At 37.9% G+C, this 16,424-nt stretch overlaps 1 protein-coding gene across 5 annotated transcripts; it reads right to left on the bottom strand.

Moving 5' to 3' along the window:
* FAM204A (family with sequence similarity 204 member A) lies at positions 1–16,273 on the bottom strand. Of its 5 annotated transcripts, none has more exons than XM_027705669.1 (9): positions 16,226–16,273; positions 15,364–15,692; positions 14,636–14,726; positions 14,067–14,100; positions 13,350–13,452; positions 11,552–11,641; positions 2,785–2,877; positions 717–823; positions 1–370 (listed from the first exon to the last, which is right to left on the bottom strand). In XM_027705669.1, the coding sequence occupies exons 2-9, from the start codon at positions 15,613–15,615 to the stop codon at positions 319–321; spliced, it is 822 nt and encodes a 273-aa protein (XP_027561470.1). In that variant the 5' UTR covers positions 15,616–15,692; positions 16,226–16,273; the 3' UTR covers positions 1–318. The 5 variants fall into 5 exon arrangements, with proteins under 5 accessions (XP_027561470.1, XP_027561472.1, XP_027561473.1 ...); XM_027705671.1 differs by having other exon boundaries at positions 13,350–13,449; XM_027705672.1 differs by having other exon boundaries at positions 15,379–15,692.
* Positions 16,274–16,424: the final 151 nt, after the last annotated feature.

The raw sequence follows: 16,424 nt of genomic DNA, 5'->3' as shown, positions 1-16,424 counted from the left end.
TTTGGACCAAGTGTTTTATTCCAAGTTCAGGGAGTTCTCTACCAGACTCCAAATGCATTCTGAAATGCATTATCTTAGTTTTTCATATTTATGAGAAAAGTGCTATATTTAACAGAGGATTGATGATTAAATAGTATTTTTTACTGGTTTATAGGAGAGCATCAAAACAAGCCAGTGCAGCCTAACAACAGGAAGATAAATACAAGGCATTTGATGTGTTGGGTTTTGTTTTGGGGTTTTTTATGTTTAGATTTAACAAGATGCCTACAAAGATTCTTCAAGTAACAACAGGTATTTGACTTCTGAAAACACGACAGATTACATGTATCCCATGTTGCTTTTTGTTTCCCATCTTTTCTTGGCTTCAAATCTGAAATAGGACACAAAAACCACATTAGGAATCACAAGCATGTGCGTTTCAGGTATTTAACCACGTTATTCTTAACAACAACAAAAATAAAACCTTATTTTTAATACTGTAATAAAGACCTGAAGACAAATACAGCCATACAACCACTACATTATTTGTGATAAAGCCCCTGTGCTGAAGTCTGTACACAGCTACAAAACCCCACCGAAACCCAACAAGGTTAAACTAAACAAATAAGATTAGCACAAGCCTATTTCAACTAAGAAAACATTTCACTGAGATTGTATTGTATACACTTAGTGCCAGTGATACCAGAACTGTTTAATTCCATACTCAAACGACTTACCCCCAAGCAAGCTTCTTTTTCTTTTGAGCTTCTTGGGCAGCCTCTGCTTCTTGCTTGGCTTTGACGAAGTTGCGGCAAGCGGCTGCTTTGGCAATTTTCACACCAAGCTAAGACATGAAAAGGAACAAAGGAAAACTCATTAGATGCAAATGGCTCACATGGAATTTAAGCCTCACAAATTACTTGGTCTGATATTGTTTCTCAAAAGTCAACAGATACCGAAATATCTTTCAAATATTAGGCCGATGAGGTGCTGCTAGATGGGACAAACAGGAATGTCTGGAGAGAAACACAAAGGTGTAGGATCCTGGGGCAAGAAATCCTTTCCACCAAACCCTTGATTTGCAAAAATAAAAGCAAAGGGCAACAGCTCACTAGATCCTTTTGTTTGTTTTAAACAGACAGGAATACACAAACACACAGTCTCCTTTATTAAGATCAGTCCGTGACCTCAGCTGTGCTATCACAATAGGTCTGACCAGTATCAAAAACACCCAAAAATGCAATTTTATACAGGAAGAGCTGCTACTACTACGCATTCTTCCAGTAGAACCACTAACCATTTTTAATCAGTCCGTCCAAAGATAAATAAAACAGTGTCCTTACTGTCTCTGTGCCCTTTAGTCTTCACATTACTACTCTTAGATTGTAAGTGTGATAACACACATGCTTTTCAAATAAGGTTGTAGGTGAACACCACTTTCCTTCCATAAACTTACTGAAACTCTGAGAATTCAGTTCACTGTAACAAATGTCAAGGGGGCAGAAAAGAGAATAAAGCAAAAGAGATGGAAGAAGGTACTGTTGACTATGACTGGTTCATTTTTCTTAAATCAGCATCCACAACTTATTCACCGTAGTTACATTTTGTGGTTGCTGTCATGACTTGACATTATGAATTATGGAGGAATTTGTTCTCAAAAGTTACTGCTATTCTCCAAGACAAGTGAGCAATTCATTTAGCCAAAATTGCTACAAACTGATGTGGCCAAACAGGTTTTCTTTCAATCCACCCCAAAATCTACTGAAATTAGCAAACATGTTTCTGACTGGACGTTCTGAATTCCCCAAAATGTCACAGGAGCATCAAAGAACAGAGGCATGGGAGACAGAGGTGAAAGAACACCCCTCACCACTTGGGTTCAAGTTCCATCATTAATGGTCATACACTTGATTAATCTGCAGCATCTCTACAGACAATGATTTACTCTGAGAAATGCTGTATCCAGAGAAGGTCAGAGAGAACTCAAGAACACATCTTCAGGTGTAGATGACACATTTTTTACTACTATCCCACCAAATACCTAATAGGTAGGTGATCCTTTTGTTAACAAAGCAAAAAAAAAAAAACAAAACCAAACCAGCATCACTAGAAGCTATTCTACCTTATGGTCCTCTCAGGGTTCAAGAATGAAGCAAGCAGCTTTTCTGCAGCAGGCTTTAAGAAAAGGCAGTAAGCACAGCACAAGCAGTTGAGAGCTAAGCATAACATTTTAAAAGGAAAATACACATTTTCACAAGCACAGTATTTTAGAAATGAAAAAAAAGAATGCTAAACAAGTTTCACATTCACTTTTTGTACATGTTATAAGGTCATAAATATGTACCTACGGAATCATCTCGATGCACAAAATAATTAATGTGACCAGCTATTTCAAAACTTTTAGGTTATCTTCGTAATTTCCCCCCTGAGCATTAACATTTTATATAATCAGTAATTCAATGCCAACATCTGAACCGCCAAATCTCAGGTCAAAGACTAAAACATAACATTCTTTTATTTGCATTGTCACTTAATATTTAAGAGCAGCTATTAACTTTAATATACTTGCGGTATAAAAATGCCTAAGAAAACTCACCTAAAATATTCCAAAAATGTTTACTTTTAAATTGAAACAGGACTAATTATTAGCTTAAACAACAGAGCAATCTGATGGCTGAAGTCAATCAGCAGAACCATGCCTTTATTAACTGTGTTTTACCTCCTAACACGCTTGAAAATTAACTTTCACTGGGAGATGAATAACAGCATCTCCTTCTACTCTAGTGGCCTATTGAGCACTTACACACACACAAATATACACAAGTGAGGTCTACACAAGTGCTGCAGAAAAATCTTTTTGTCTGTATTTCTTGGAAGACAGAATGAGTTCTTCCATCTCTAAAATAGGATAATAAGATCCTCTGCAGCATATGGGGAAGGGAGAAACATTTTGCAGCCTTGTTATCATTTCTAGGCTACAGAGAGTCAAATTTTCAAGACACGAAAACAAATGTTGCACATAAACAGATGCAAACATTTCAGTCAGATTAAATGTCTTCTGCTCCCACCCACACCCAGACATACATCTGCCCCCCCAAAGAGAAATCCATAAAAGCTTGGTCAATGGATTTTACATTAAAAAAAAAAAAGAAACTGCTAACATTTCAGGTCATCAGATAACTCAATAAAATACAATCTTAAAAGAAGTAAGAAAGCATGAATAAAAATATATACAACAATTTCTTGTGTAGTCAAAGTATCAGCATTTTCCATATAGAACATCCAATATTTTGCTGCATTTTAATTAAGGTGTCTAAACATTATCACAAAGAACTGCAAATTGGTCAGAGCACGCAGTAAGGAAAATTAAGCTCTAAAGGCTTTTTATCACCATATTTCAGGAACCAAGGGTGTAAAATGTTCTAATTTGGGATATATTAAAAGCCATAAAAGGTCTTTCAAAAAGATTAATGGTACTTTGCTTGGATTTAAGATAAGGGCTTTAGCTGGTTGGAAAAGCAGGGCCCTGGCTAGACCCTTGAGGCATTCATCTTTACAGCCACTTGGAAGATTTGTAAAAGCGTCTGCATAACCTCAAGCAAACGCACTGCGACATTTTTTTTTTTAAATTCCTTTCAATTTTACAGGTTTAAAGTGTGTAAATCATACTGGGTAGTAAAGCTGATACAATGGTTCATCCTTGTAACACTACATATATATATATATTTTAAGACAAACACACATAAAAAAAAGAAAAAACTTAGTTTCTACAGGGCAAAGACCTTTCTATTTTGAAGTTGACCAAAAATCGTGTCAAATATCTAACTCTAGATGTTTAATGTAGCATAAATGGAAATGTTCTACCCATCTGAAACTGTTACCTTGTAACAAATATCCGAAGCTTTGCCTCTTTTTGAACACTTCCAAGGCATTTATTTAAAAATACCAATTATCATACCTTAACTTTTTATGGAATAACAGGTCTCTATGAAAAATATTTATGCCATTCTCTTTTGTTCTTTAATTAAATGAAAACAGATGTTTTCTGAAGTAAAGCGGAACCATTACTGGAGTACTTAAAGTGTTAAGGTCTTTAATTTTTATATCAGTTTGGTCTACAATTCCTGATTGTCTTTACTCAAGCTCAACATTAATGTCAAGCAAGTTACCTAGGAGACGAAAGAGATCAAAGAGACAAAAAACCCTCAAATGTCTGATTAATCAAGCCTGCAAACAGCTTATTTCTTTTAGCCTGCATGCAAGTATGAAAATGAGATTCTGGGAGCCGTACATTGTGCAGATTTGTTCATTCTTATCAGAACAAAGCCAGCGGCAGCTTATTTCATGGATCATTGGCACTGTCATCAGTGCTACACAGAACGGGTGACAGCTCCTCATTTTGAGGCTTGAACAAAATTAGCAAAAAGTCGGCACAAATTAGCCTCTCATCTTTTTAGTAATATGACATTATTCATTTACTTTTTATCCAATTTTTAATTTTTTCCTTGTCAGCTATCCCTTTCTAGTGTTTCTCGCCCGGCATCATAAAACACTTTTAAAACAAGCAAAGAAATGGCTCAAGTTGAAATAGAATGTAAAGTTCAGGCAGAAGAGTAAACATTTTTCTTTAAGTTGCAACAGAATCTACTGTAACTTCCAGAAAACTTCCCCGCAAATCAAGACATTAAACATTAAACATCACAAAGCAAAGAGTTCTCAGTCAGACAGGACTGTGCAATGGAAATGCTGAATGACACAAGCACTGACACAGCTGATCCAAGAGCTGCTCCAGAAATATTCGGGTATGAAATGAAAAATGTTAAACCCACAAAAGCTCCAACAAAACATTTATATTCAAACAGGTCCTGAAATATCCTATGACCATACCAGAGAAGCCAAACAGCCTTTTAATACAGTGTTACAGTTTCTCATCAAATATGAATCTAGTTATTTCAGGCTTGCCTGTAGCAATGATTTTCTCCTTTTATGTTATGGAATGTTATCCGTTGCTGACGTATATAAAATATATAAAGCAAACAAGAATACCGAGTGGATTTTGCAGTGAAAATTGTCCCCTTTCAATGATGTGCTCAACTTCCACTGTAAAATACTTTGTAATACCTTTGTTGTATTTTTATGCTGTGTATTACAACATCAAATTATATTTGGATGACACAGTAATGGAGGAAGGACAGAAAACTGTTCTAATATTAAGCTCTTTGCTAGACTTAAACATTTAAATGCAAGTAACTTCTTCCATTCATGAGAAAACACAGCATTAAAAAATTAACCATAAGCTGTTAGATGCTTTACAGAGCCCCCTTATAACAAAGGCAGTTTTAAAAAAAGAACTGTAGTACTGTTTTCAGCAATTTCTTTATCTCTGTTCTTCTAAGTAAGAAAGCTTATTAACAAGCTTTGAACTTAAAATCACATTTACAATAATGTGCCATCAACAGTTTTATAAGCTAATTAGAAAAAAAGATTAATTAATGACTGGCTGCTAATAAAATGGCAATCATGAAGAAAGAAACCAAGGGTGCTAAGCTTCAACTACCACCAATTAAGAGCTAATTACAAACAAATTATATATGTGTTTTGCTGTGGGCTTTAATTTACTAAAATGGTTTTAATTAAAAGAGAAAACATGCTGATTAATTGAACTGCAGAAAAAATCTACAGTATAAACTGTGCTTTGTCTGTCTCTTTAATTAGACTTGTAACATCTGAAATCTTTTTTTAAGGTTTGTTAAGGAAAAGATATACATAATTAAGGGAGCATAAGAATGTAATTCTAGGTGATAACCCTGCCATGTTCTAAAGGTTAAAAGAAAACCACCTCAATGAAGAGAGGTATTTGGAAGCACCTCCACTAAGTGTAAGAAAGGAAAACCTTCAGAGATAAAAACAGAAGCTCTTTTTTTTTTTCTCATTTTTTTTGGGCTCTTCAACAGGCAAGACTTCCAAGATAACTTGGTGACATTATATATAAAATTGCATCACTCATTTCAGGTTCCCAAAAACTCTATGAGAAATGGTGAAGGTTGCACAGAATTCAGAAATTTTATTTTACCAGTAGAATGTCATCAAGCACTAACACCTGCACACCTCTAACAGCAATGGCACCACAATCATATCCCACCCAGATCCACAAATGGAAACCAGTTTCCAGGATGGTTCTCAGTAGTTATGACCTACAACCTTGGCTGTACTTCTCTTTCTAAATTATGTGCCCAGAAGTTATGGGCAGGCAGCACATATATACTAATTTACTAATAATATACTAATTTGATCATGAGAAAACAGTCAAAACTGCTGCATCACATTGGAAGAAAACAGCAGGACTGATCTTGCCATAATATGTGAATGATATCTCTGTGAATGGCCAATTAATTTCACCAATTATGATGCAGATCTTTCATTTAAGCCTGATTAAATACCAGAGTGTCCCTATAAATTGCAGCTTTTTAAAAATCTTTCACCAAAACGTCAGAAGCCACTAAGCTGAGCACTCAGTGCTGTCAAATAGTCTGTGCTCTTTAGAGACTGACAACTACTCCAGCAATTTAGCACACTAAATTACAAAATATTTTAGAAGTTCCTTTTGACAGGTAAGTCTAATATGGTCAAGATTATTTTATCATGTTCAAGTTACAGTCCTCAGGCTAATGTGCTCTTAGACAATATGGCACCTACCTACCAGGCAGTTAACATAAAAACCACAAGAAAATGCAAAGTTTGAGCTTTAGTCAGAGTAGTTCTCAGAATATTAGAACCATAAGAAACCTGTGTTCTGCTTTTTGACACACCACACCACGACTTGAGTACAGAAGCACTATGAAAAAACCTCTTTGCCTAGGGGGAAAAAAGTTTGGAAAATATATATCAGGAGTGGAGGTGGGGAATCTTTTAAGATTATTTGGTTTAATTAGGTGAACAATTTTTACAAGTATCACTCCCAACTAAAACTGATTTCCAGCAAAGTGATATTACCAGGTATCTCCACATACCACCCATACTCAAAGGGATGAACACATCCAACCATGCACAGTCACAGTGCTCCCATTTATCAACATTTATTCTTCAAAAAAAATCTAGGCAGATTCCCACAAACACAGCAGGAACAACTTAATTACATCTCAAGATACTATTCCAAGAAGATTTTTACAAAGCATTAAAAAGTTGACATAATTCCAAATGTCTGTTCCAAGCTACATTTTCAAGTACCTGCTATGGTTAGATCTCAGCTATCCCACCCTAGGGCATCACCAAAAAAACATTTTATTTCAGCCCAGGTAAGTGTCCCCATAAACTTTACTCTCAATAAGTTTCATTCCAAAAGGTTCAGAATTTTTTGGGTAACTCCTACATTATTAATAACAGTTCTATTGGCATCCCTCAAGTTAAACAAGCCATCCTTAAATGCAATGTTCAAACAACAGCTTTAGGTGTTCCAGTCTACATTTGAGGAGCAGAACTCTAAAACATGAAGGACTCTGCCAATGCTGGAAGCCTTAGAATGTGATAACAAAGACAGCAACTGGATTACAACAGTGAACAATAACTGTGCATATTATACCATGCACACTGCAATGAATTGCTAGTTATTTAATACTAATGGCACTGCACTGCAGGGATGAAAGAAATAATGCAGCAGTTTATCTGTGCTTTAAGATCTGCAGAGAGTTAGGATTAAGCAATATGGCCTGTGTGCTCAACACATCCATCAGAGTAGTGCTGATCCTGCACACTCTGACTGCATCACAGACTGAGGGGCTGCAGCAGAAGCTAAAGGAGCAGAGCTACTGATGGCCTAAATTATTCTGGACAACATAATGCAGTGATGGCTGCATTTTTTCAGGAAGAATTTCATTCATATATAAAAGAATGAAATCAAGGATTTCAGGCTCACTAGACCTCGCAGTGAAGTAGGATATCCCACATGAGGACATGCCAAGGATACCACATTTGAGGATCCACATTTGAGGATCTGCTACCCTGATAACTGACAGCAGGAGACAAGGGCTAACACTTTGTAGTGAGGTTTGCCAAGAGATCAGACAGAATATCAGCATCATTAGGTAAGTACAACTCATTTTTATAACAGAATCAACTGCCAATAAAACAGGAGTAACACACATCAGCTAGCCTCAAAAGCTACACAGGAATCCACACTAGTAAATATATCCTCATGCATAAGGTATCCAAACTCTAACTCTCAGTCCAAAACCTGGAACACGACCAGACTGAGAAGTTTTGTTTCAAAAATCAGCATTTGTGCATATTTGTCAAAGCAGAAGAAAACAGCAAATAACATATTGCCCAATGCCTCATTTACTGCAGTACAATAACATTTTCCTTACAGAATCTGCAACAAGTACCACTTGGAAAGCAAAAGACCCAAAACCTTGAAGCAGTATCATTTAGGTTTTTAGGATGTAAAATTCTGTAATGCATTCACAGCTGATAGGTTATGCATATTGCCTAAGTCATCACTGATTTTGGATGAATTTGATTTTAAAAAACCTTTTCTCACTGTGTCATAACGATAGCATATTGACAGCCTCATTTTGACATTGCTTTGCTTTTCAGGACGTGCTTTTACTGTCTATACTCATCATCTGTTTATTTTTGGCTTCATTTTTCTAAATACTGAAGCTGCCCTATCAGTTTCACAGGCTTATAAATGTTATACATCAAAAATTAGTTTCACTTATTAAGGCAGGAAACGGCTTTAAGAACTCTGGGATCTGTGCCTGAAAGCAAAAGCTTTATCAGCAGGTTCCAGTCACTGCTTCTTGCTAAAGAAAATGGTGCCGATTAAAACCCCCCACACCTGATTTCAAACAGAACACCTGCCCAAGGAACAGTTCTCCCAGGGCTGCAAGGGGGGCTGCACCCCAAACAGCACACACTCCCTGTCCCCAACCCTGGAACACTGCCCAAGAAAAATGAAAACTATACATAAAGAGATGGAGTCGAGATAAAAGAACAATAATTCATCCACTTCTTACTCCAGACTTCAGAAGTGGTGCCCTTCGATACAGCCATAGTGCAGCTCCATGCCTGGCTTGCTCACAGTGGAAGTTAGAGGGACACAAATAGCCACATACTTAATTAAACTCACTTCTTAGAAGCATTATATAAAAAGAGTCTCGAAAGGGACATTTCTTTAAATTCCAATTCTTTAAATTTCCTTCCTAAGAGAAGGAAAGCAGCGATTGAATCAATACTGCACAACATGAAAGCAATATTAGCTGTATTTGTGTACAAAGCAATGGCTGTGGAATCAATGTCTTCCATAATCAAATCCTTTTCTATAGCTCTTCACTGAATGGTCACTCTTAGAACAACTTCCTTAGGAAAAAAAAAAAAAAAGTATTTTAAAAGATCCATTTTAAAAAAATACAGCTTCCAAAAATCACAAAGAAAACTGAACCTTGCAGTGAGTAATGGAACACACCCTTGCAACAGCAGAGAACCCCAGTGAATTCACATGGAATCTGCCTCTACAGAACTCCTCAGGAGAGATCAAGCCAGTCATTTGAGTTTTCCTTCTTTCAACATACTATTTATTCAGATAAACCCACTTAACCAAAACCAAGTCAAGGCTGTGAATACTAATAATGTTTCAAGCATTTTGTTTTCAGAATTACAACATGCTAATATTTGAAAGTCAACAATTTGGAGCTAATGTTCCACAAATAATAATACATTGCTGCAGCACCTGGGATGTGCTAGATGTTGTATAATCCCATGGCTACCAAAATCAGATAACAGTTTATCATAAATATTACAAAACCTTAAAACTTCTTACATTAATTTGTTTTTATAGTCAAACAATTTGCACTAGCACCTCAGTATGTTTTATTGATTATGATACTCTAACCACTTTAGAGCAGATGGGATAATGACATTTGTGAAGGAGAACAGCAAGTGTTTTTCACGTTGTACACATGAAAGTAATGGAACAGCCAGAAGCTGGTCAGACTTAAAGGGAACATCAGGACACATTCCTATCACTGTCAGTGCCAGTTATCTTTGCAGATTGAAGTTTTGTGATCACTGGTGACAAGGCAGATAAGAGGTTAGTCATTAGAAACTGCCCTGAGTGACTACCTGGAGGAGTTTAACAATTGTGTAAGAACATCCCCTGAGGAACAGTTAGTTTTACCCAACCTTACAGAACCTTAAAAACTGTATTTCCCATTTCAAAAGCCCTCTCTTTCTAAAGCCACCACAACACTGTAATACATTGCATTAAACAGATTTAAATCTGCAGTTTCACATTAAAGCTTACTTTAAAACCCTGTATTTAAGAAATATTTAAAATATTTGAATGAGTAGTCGTCAAAATTTGTCTTTGCTTTCTTAGTCCTCTTCCAGTACCTTTGAATTTGGAAAGCATATACAGTGGACAGAAAATTCTCACTAGCTGTGTGAAGATGGAATATGCAAAATGAAGGAATGAAAGCAAAAACTATATCATAATTTTTAATATTAATCTAGAATCTCTAAATTATACAAAGCAGATTAGTTAAAAAATGATCGCTTCTCCACTCACTCAAATAATACTTATTTAGATTTTTCCTTAACTGGCCTCAAAGCTATTCCAACTATATTTTTATCCTAATTTTCTTCCTCTGCATTTTCTCCCCCATGCACAACTAGCAGTGGGCAAAACAGACCTCATGGATTTAAATTACATACTTCAGCTGCTACCACCTACCTTATGTGCACCTATTTAAGTATTTCTGACATCAAATTACCAGAGCTACCTGAGAGATTCCTCACCAGTTTAAGTATTCACTAAGCACTATGTACAGATTTAGAAGGGTCCAATTTTTGTAGCAAAGGGCAGCACAGCCTTCATGAAATTTCTCAGATACACCAACAAACAAGACAACATCTTGAAAAAATTGTGTTTTTCTCACCTTGATTTGTTTTTAGATATGCATTTATACACTAAAAAGTTATGAGAAGGAGAAAAAAAAATCCAACACAATTCTAAGGCTACAGCAATATATTTGACAACCATCTACTCCCACTTTTCTCCCAAATTCTTCTGGCCATCAACTCCTGAAAACATGAATACACAGGAAGAAAAAGTATTGGAACACAAGTTGAGGTTTGTTTGTCCTTATTTGGACACATTTCACTTTAACTTGTCTTCAGGTTTCCCAAGCTTACTGAGGAGGCAATGCAAAGAAAAATATGAGGCCCAGGGAACTGAGAGGAATGGAACATCCCACTCCTGTTCTCTTGGCTGGCAACACACAGAGAAGTCAAAAGCTCACTATGGATGAGCAGTTACCAACCCCTCTGACTCGTGGAGTCAGCAGAAGGCTTTACAGCAAAGTTACTTGGCACTGTTTGTGGTTGAACTTTCAAGCCTTAAACACAGCTACAGCTGCCCAAGCACTACTAGATCAGCAGCAAAGTCCTTCAATCACTAACAGGACTCTGCTCAGGGAAGATGGAGTGAACAATCAACATCATTTTAGTCATGACACTTTTTGTACAGACGCACAAAACTCAGTGTCCCCTGGGAGTTTTTGTTAAAGCCACTCACCTCACGCATGGCCAGTCTGTCACTCAGCTCCTCAGCCTTGGCAATGTCCCCTTCAGCCACACACTTCTCTATGCTAAGTTCAAGGCCAGACTAGGGAAAAAAAAAAAAGGGGTAAATATCTTTAAGACAAAAAGAACACATTTAAAGAGAGTACCTCCTTTCTGAAAGTATTTCTTTCATAAAATTCCTTAGGACACTGCACAAACCTGCAATTTCTATGTAACACAAACCACTTTGTCTCTGTACTGTAATGGACAGTATAATTAAGAATTCACTGAAAGGCTGCCCGAGCACAAATCATTGCATTAGTTCCACCTTATGTGCAGGATAATACTATAGGTTAAAAAAATTACACGGACTAGTTTATGCCTGTCACAATGAAATTTCATCTGAAGATCTGTCTTATCTCTTCCATCCCTGGAGCTTTCTAAACAAAATGTGAAATATATGTGTCAGGTAACATGAAGAATGGCAATTACCACTGTATCGTTACAGCTCTAAGATCTTATCTTTCTCCAAAAACTGAGTTCTGGCACGATGCCACTCCCTCTACTAATAAATTAAGAATTCTAGCAGCCCTATGGAAAACAATGAAAAAGCTTCAGAATTTAAAGGTTATTTTCTTATTTTCAGAGGCAATGATCAATGTATCATAACTTGTTCAACAGCAACATTTACAAATAACACAACCATAAAAAGTAAATATTTCCTGGAAATTATAGTTGGAAACTTCTGATGGAATACAGAAAGGTAACATAGCAGAGGACACAGACTTCAGAATTTCACAAAAAAACTCACTTTCATAACAAAAGGCAATTTACAGCCTCACTGGTTTTAAATATTAGTGATGCTAAAGAAAACACATTTGACAGTTTCATAACAAACACTTTTTTAAGAGACAAAAGTAAAAAATCTAACGGAATTCTGGAGAAACAGTGATGTGCAAACTCTGCACTTCAATTATGTCAGGTGGTAGTTGAAAAAAAAAATGCACAAATGGACATTGCAGTGATAGCCAGTTCTGTTAGATGTGTTTTCTGAAAGTAACGAGACACACTTTCCACTAGAGAGAAAGTCCCTGAACTCACGTGGAAACCATCTGCATTTTAACACTTTGGGCCTTATTCCAGATCTATCCTGACCAGTTCAATGACAACTAAAGAGCCACCAAAAGTAAGAAGTGAACAATGTCTTATGATTTTCATGTAGAAACCTGCTGTAGGCAACTGAAAAAAATCAAAATGTATCATAAAGGAGGCTAACTGGACATTTGATGTCATAGAACTTGCACAGGACTTTACCAGAAAAACAACAAAACAAACAGTGCTACCAGGAACTCACAATATATGAAGTTTCTTAATTGTCTATTATGTGCACCAATTAGTTCAAATATGACAACTTACACAGTATTTATGAACAGGAAGTGTTAGAATCCCACCAAAAATGCATGATAGATTTGCCCTTTTAATTCCTACAGCCACTGGTGCCAAATGAAGGATTTTTGTGACACATTTGAAAGTTAAAACACGACTAAACAAAAGAAAATAAAACGTCAAACAACACATATGAAGCACTCTGAGAAAACATAACCAGACAGGAAACAAGGCTGGATGCTGTCTCAAGAGCAAGCAGAGAAACCATTCAAAAAAGACATTTATTAAAAATGTCACAAATTTGCCCTTCCTGAGTGATTTGATCATTTACTCTCAAATAGACTCAGTTTTATTCCTATCTCATGTAATGTCAACTTCTTTTACCACCAAGTACAAGCTGACACTGCTTTTGTAGCAACATTCACCTTTTGTGGGGCCCTGCTATCCACAGGTGATTCAAATCTGTCATTGATTCCAAAGTACTGTGTCAGTTCTTTCCATTTCTCTTCGTTTTCCAGCTGTTGGCTACTAAAAAACAAAGAAACAAGTCATCAATGTAACCAGCTCCCTTTCCACAAGTTGTAATATTCTATGCTAAATAGGATTCAGTGCTAGAATGAACTCTTCCATTTGGCAGGCATGCTCTCTTCACCCATTCAGTTTTTAATTCAAGTGAAATTAATTATTCCTCCCCCTCTGTAAGTATAATTCCAGAATGTTGAAAGCAAGCTGATAGAATTATAGAATCATTCAGGCTGAAAAAGACCTTTAAGATCATCGAATCCAACTGTAAATATGACACAGAAGGAAACACAATACAAGAAGGAAAAAGAAGAGAAGGAGCAGGCTGACCAGGAGGTTGTATGCAGTTACATGCAAAACATAATCAGGAATAACATTGAGTCTATTTCAAGTTACAGTAAATAATACATTAATGTTGATTTTTAAAATCAAGCAGTAACAGTCCATTACCATTCACTGATACAAACTCAGCCTGCCCAACAGAGACACAGAAAACATTCAGCAGATATTTAACATGATGTTCAAATTTAGGCTATAGCCATGCACGTGGTCAAGCTTTTTTACAAGTTTTGCCTGATACTAAAAACAGACCTCAGGAAATCACATTGACCTGGTTATACCTCTTAGTCACTTCATCAGCCTTTTTCTGTTTTGCTAAGGGGAAAAAAGAAAAGAGAAATCCAACATTACACAGTAATACCCCACAGCACCCAGTGAAGTTACAGAGCTCTAATTGGTCACATTTCCTTTCAAAGATCAACACACTGGGATTTTTACCCAATGATGGTGTGGTTTTAAACCACTCAGCTGTAAGAGACTCCTACAGTATCTGTGAAGAAGTTTTAACTAGAATACACTAAAGTATGATTTATAGAATTACTGAAATACACTTAACCATAATAAATCAGTATTAACTGAGTAAGTTCTACCTTCTTTTAAAGAAGAGAACAAATATATTACTTGCATTTTAAGTTGCAATTTACAACCTGGACCTGCAAGTGATGTATACAACTGGAAAAATAAAATCCTAGACAACAGAGAGAATACATCTACTCAGGTATTCATTTCTTCACTAAAAAGAAAAAAAAAAAGCCAAAACAAAAACAACAACTCCCCCCACCCCCCAAACCAGCATGTGCTGATAACAATTCAATTTTGAGAAAGTAAATTCCATAATTACAACAAACACCTTTGCGGTGGCGCTTTCTCTTTCGGCATCTGTTTTCCTGCTCTGCTTCCATTTTCATTTCACGGTGCTTCTTCTGAAGCTCCACAAATTTCTACAAGATTAAGAAAAAGCAAATCAGTGTTTTTAATTTTTTCCCCCCTATTTTTAAGAAACTACATATTGTGCTGAGAAACATTGCGACAGTATCTTATTTATCCACAGTACCTGGTGTTAACAATTACATTGAAATTTATAAATAAACAACATTCAACTCTGATGGTGTTAAAACAGAATTGATTCTAATCTTTCACCACCTCTCCCTGACTTTCTGCCCTCCCCACATCCCAGGACTATTCAAATCTGACAGTTTTCTCATGGGATGTGCCACAGAATACATTTCTGCTGGTACCCTTTCCAGGTATGCATCACCCCTACCATGGCTGATATACTGAGCTGTGAATCCTCACTGATGCAGAAAGCAGCTACCAAGAAGCTCAGAGCCCAAAAACCAGAGAACACAAGTTGCATGCAGCTGTCTAGTTATAAAAATTCTTTGCTGCACCACCACCAAACTACCCAGTCACTTCCTACCTAAATTCCCACTCTCCCTGCTTGAAACAATCTCAGGTATATCCTTCAATCATATTATATTTCATTTCAGATGGAAATAACATTAAGTTATTTTAATCTAAAAATCAGCCATTGGACTTTGTTGCATTGCTCGTTTGGAGACCTGCAGAGACACGCACATTCCAGATATTTACAGAGATTCCAGGAGGGCACGTTTGAGACTCGCTTTCTTTATCTGCCACTGGTATCACCGTAGGTTCCCTGCTGGCACTACTCTCCTGTCCATTCCCCGGGAGTTCAGAAAGCTCAGCTCTTTCGGTGTCCTCTTGTGCCTCTTTCTTCGAAGAGGAAGCAGGTGAATCGTCTCCATCATCAGAACTCAAATCCACATCACTTTCATTCACTCCCGGAGGTAACAGCCCACTCCACATCTTCCAGTTTCAGCAAGTCCAAACCACTTCAAGTCACTGCAGAGACAGCAGGTTACCCATCCCGAGGTGAAAACAACCTGCAGGAGAGAGAAATAGAACCACCAAACACCTCATCAGAAATATTTTAGCTTCTCACTAGCAACTACCAGTACGTGCCTTAGAAAAGCATATCGTAAAGCTTCTACGACTTACTGCATCAGAGAGGAGCAGACGATTTGAGTCCACAGGTTGACGCTGTAGTTCTTTTCCCCCTCCTCGTTCCTTTAAAGTCATGCCCCTTCGCATTTGTTTACGGCTACTTTCGGTTTAGGGGCGACACCAGAGCAAACGCCTCCCGTCCCTCCCCAGGAGCAGCTTCCCAGGGGAGCACAAGCCCCTGCCCTCGCCGCCGGGCAGGGCCGACATAGAAGAGCCCGCCCGGGGCAGGCCGGGGGAGCGCGGGGCACCCGCTCCGGAGGAGAAACGGCTCCACCGCAGGGTGGGGGAAAGTAAACGGCACCCCCCGGCCCTCGCAGGCCCGGCGGCGCTGCCAATAGCCCGCGGAGCTCTCGGGAAGCCCCCGCGAAACCCCCTCGGTGTCCCGGCCGTGTCCCCGCCCGGCCGTGTTTACCTGGCCGCCATCTTGGCACCGCCGGAACACCCCGCCCGCCCATTGGGCTGTGCGGCGCAGCCAATCAGCGGCCGCGCCGGTCTCCATGGCAACGGGGCGGGGCGTCCCCCGGGGAAGTGTGGGGTGTTCCCTGGGATAGCGTGGGGTGTTCTCTGGGATAGATAGTGTGGGGTGTTCCCTGGGATAGTGTGGGGTGTTC

The sequence above is a fragment of the Neopelma chrysocephalum genome, unplaced genomic scaffold (assembly GCF_003984885.1).
Source record: "Neopelma chrysocephalum unplaced genomic scaffold, ASM398488v2 Primary Assembly neopelma1_347, whole genome shotgun sequence".
In the NCBI taxonomy this organism is placed as follows: Eukaryota; Metazoa; Chordata; class Aves; order Passeriformes; family Pipridae; genus Neopelma; species Neopelma chrysocephalum.
This window is presented reverse-complemented; position numbering and strand designations above follow the sequence as displayed.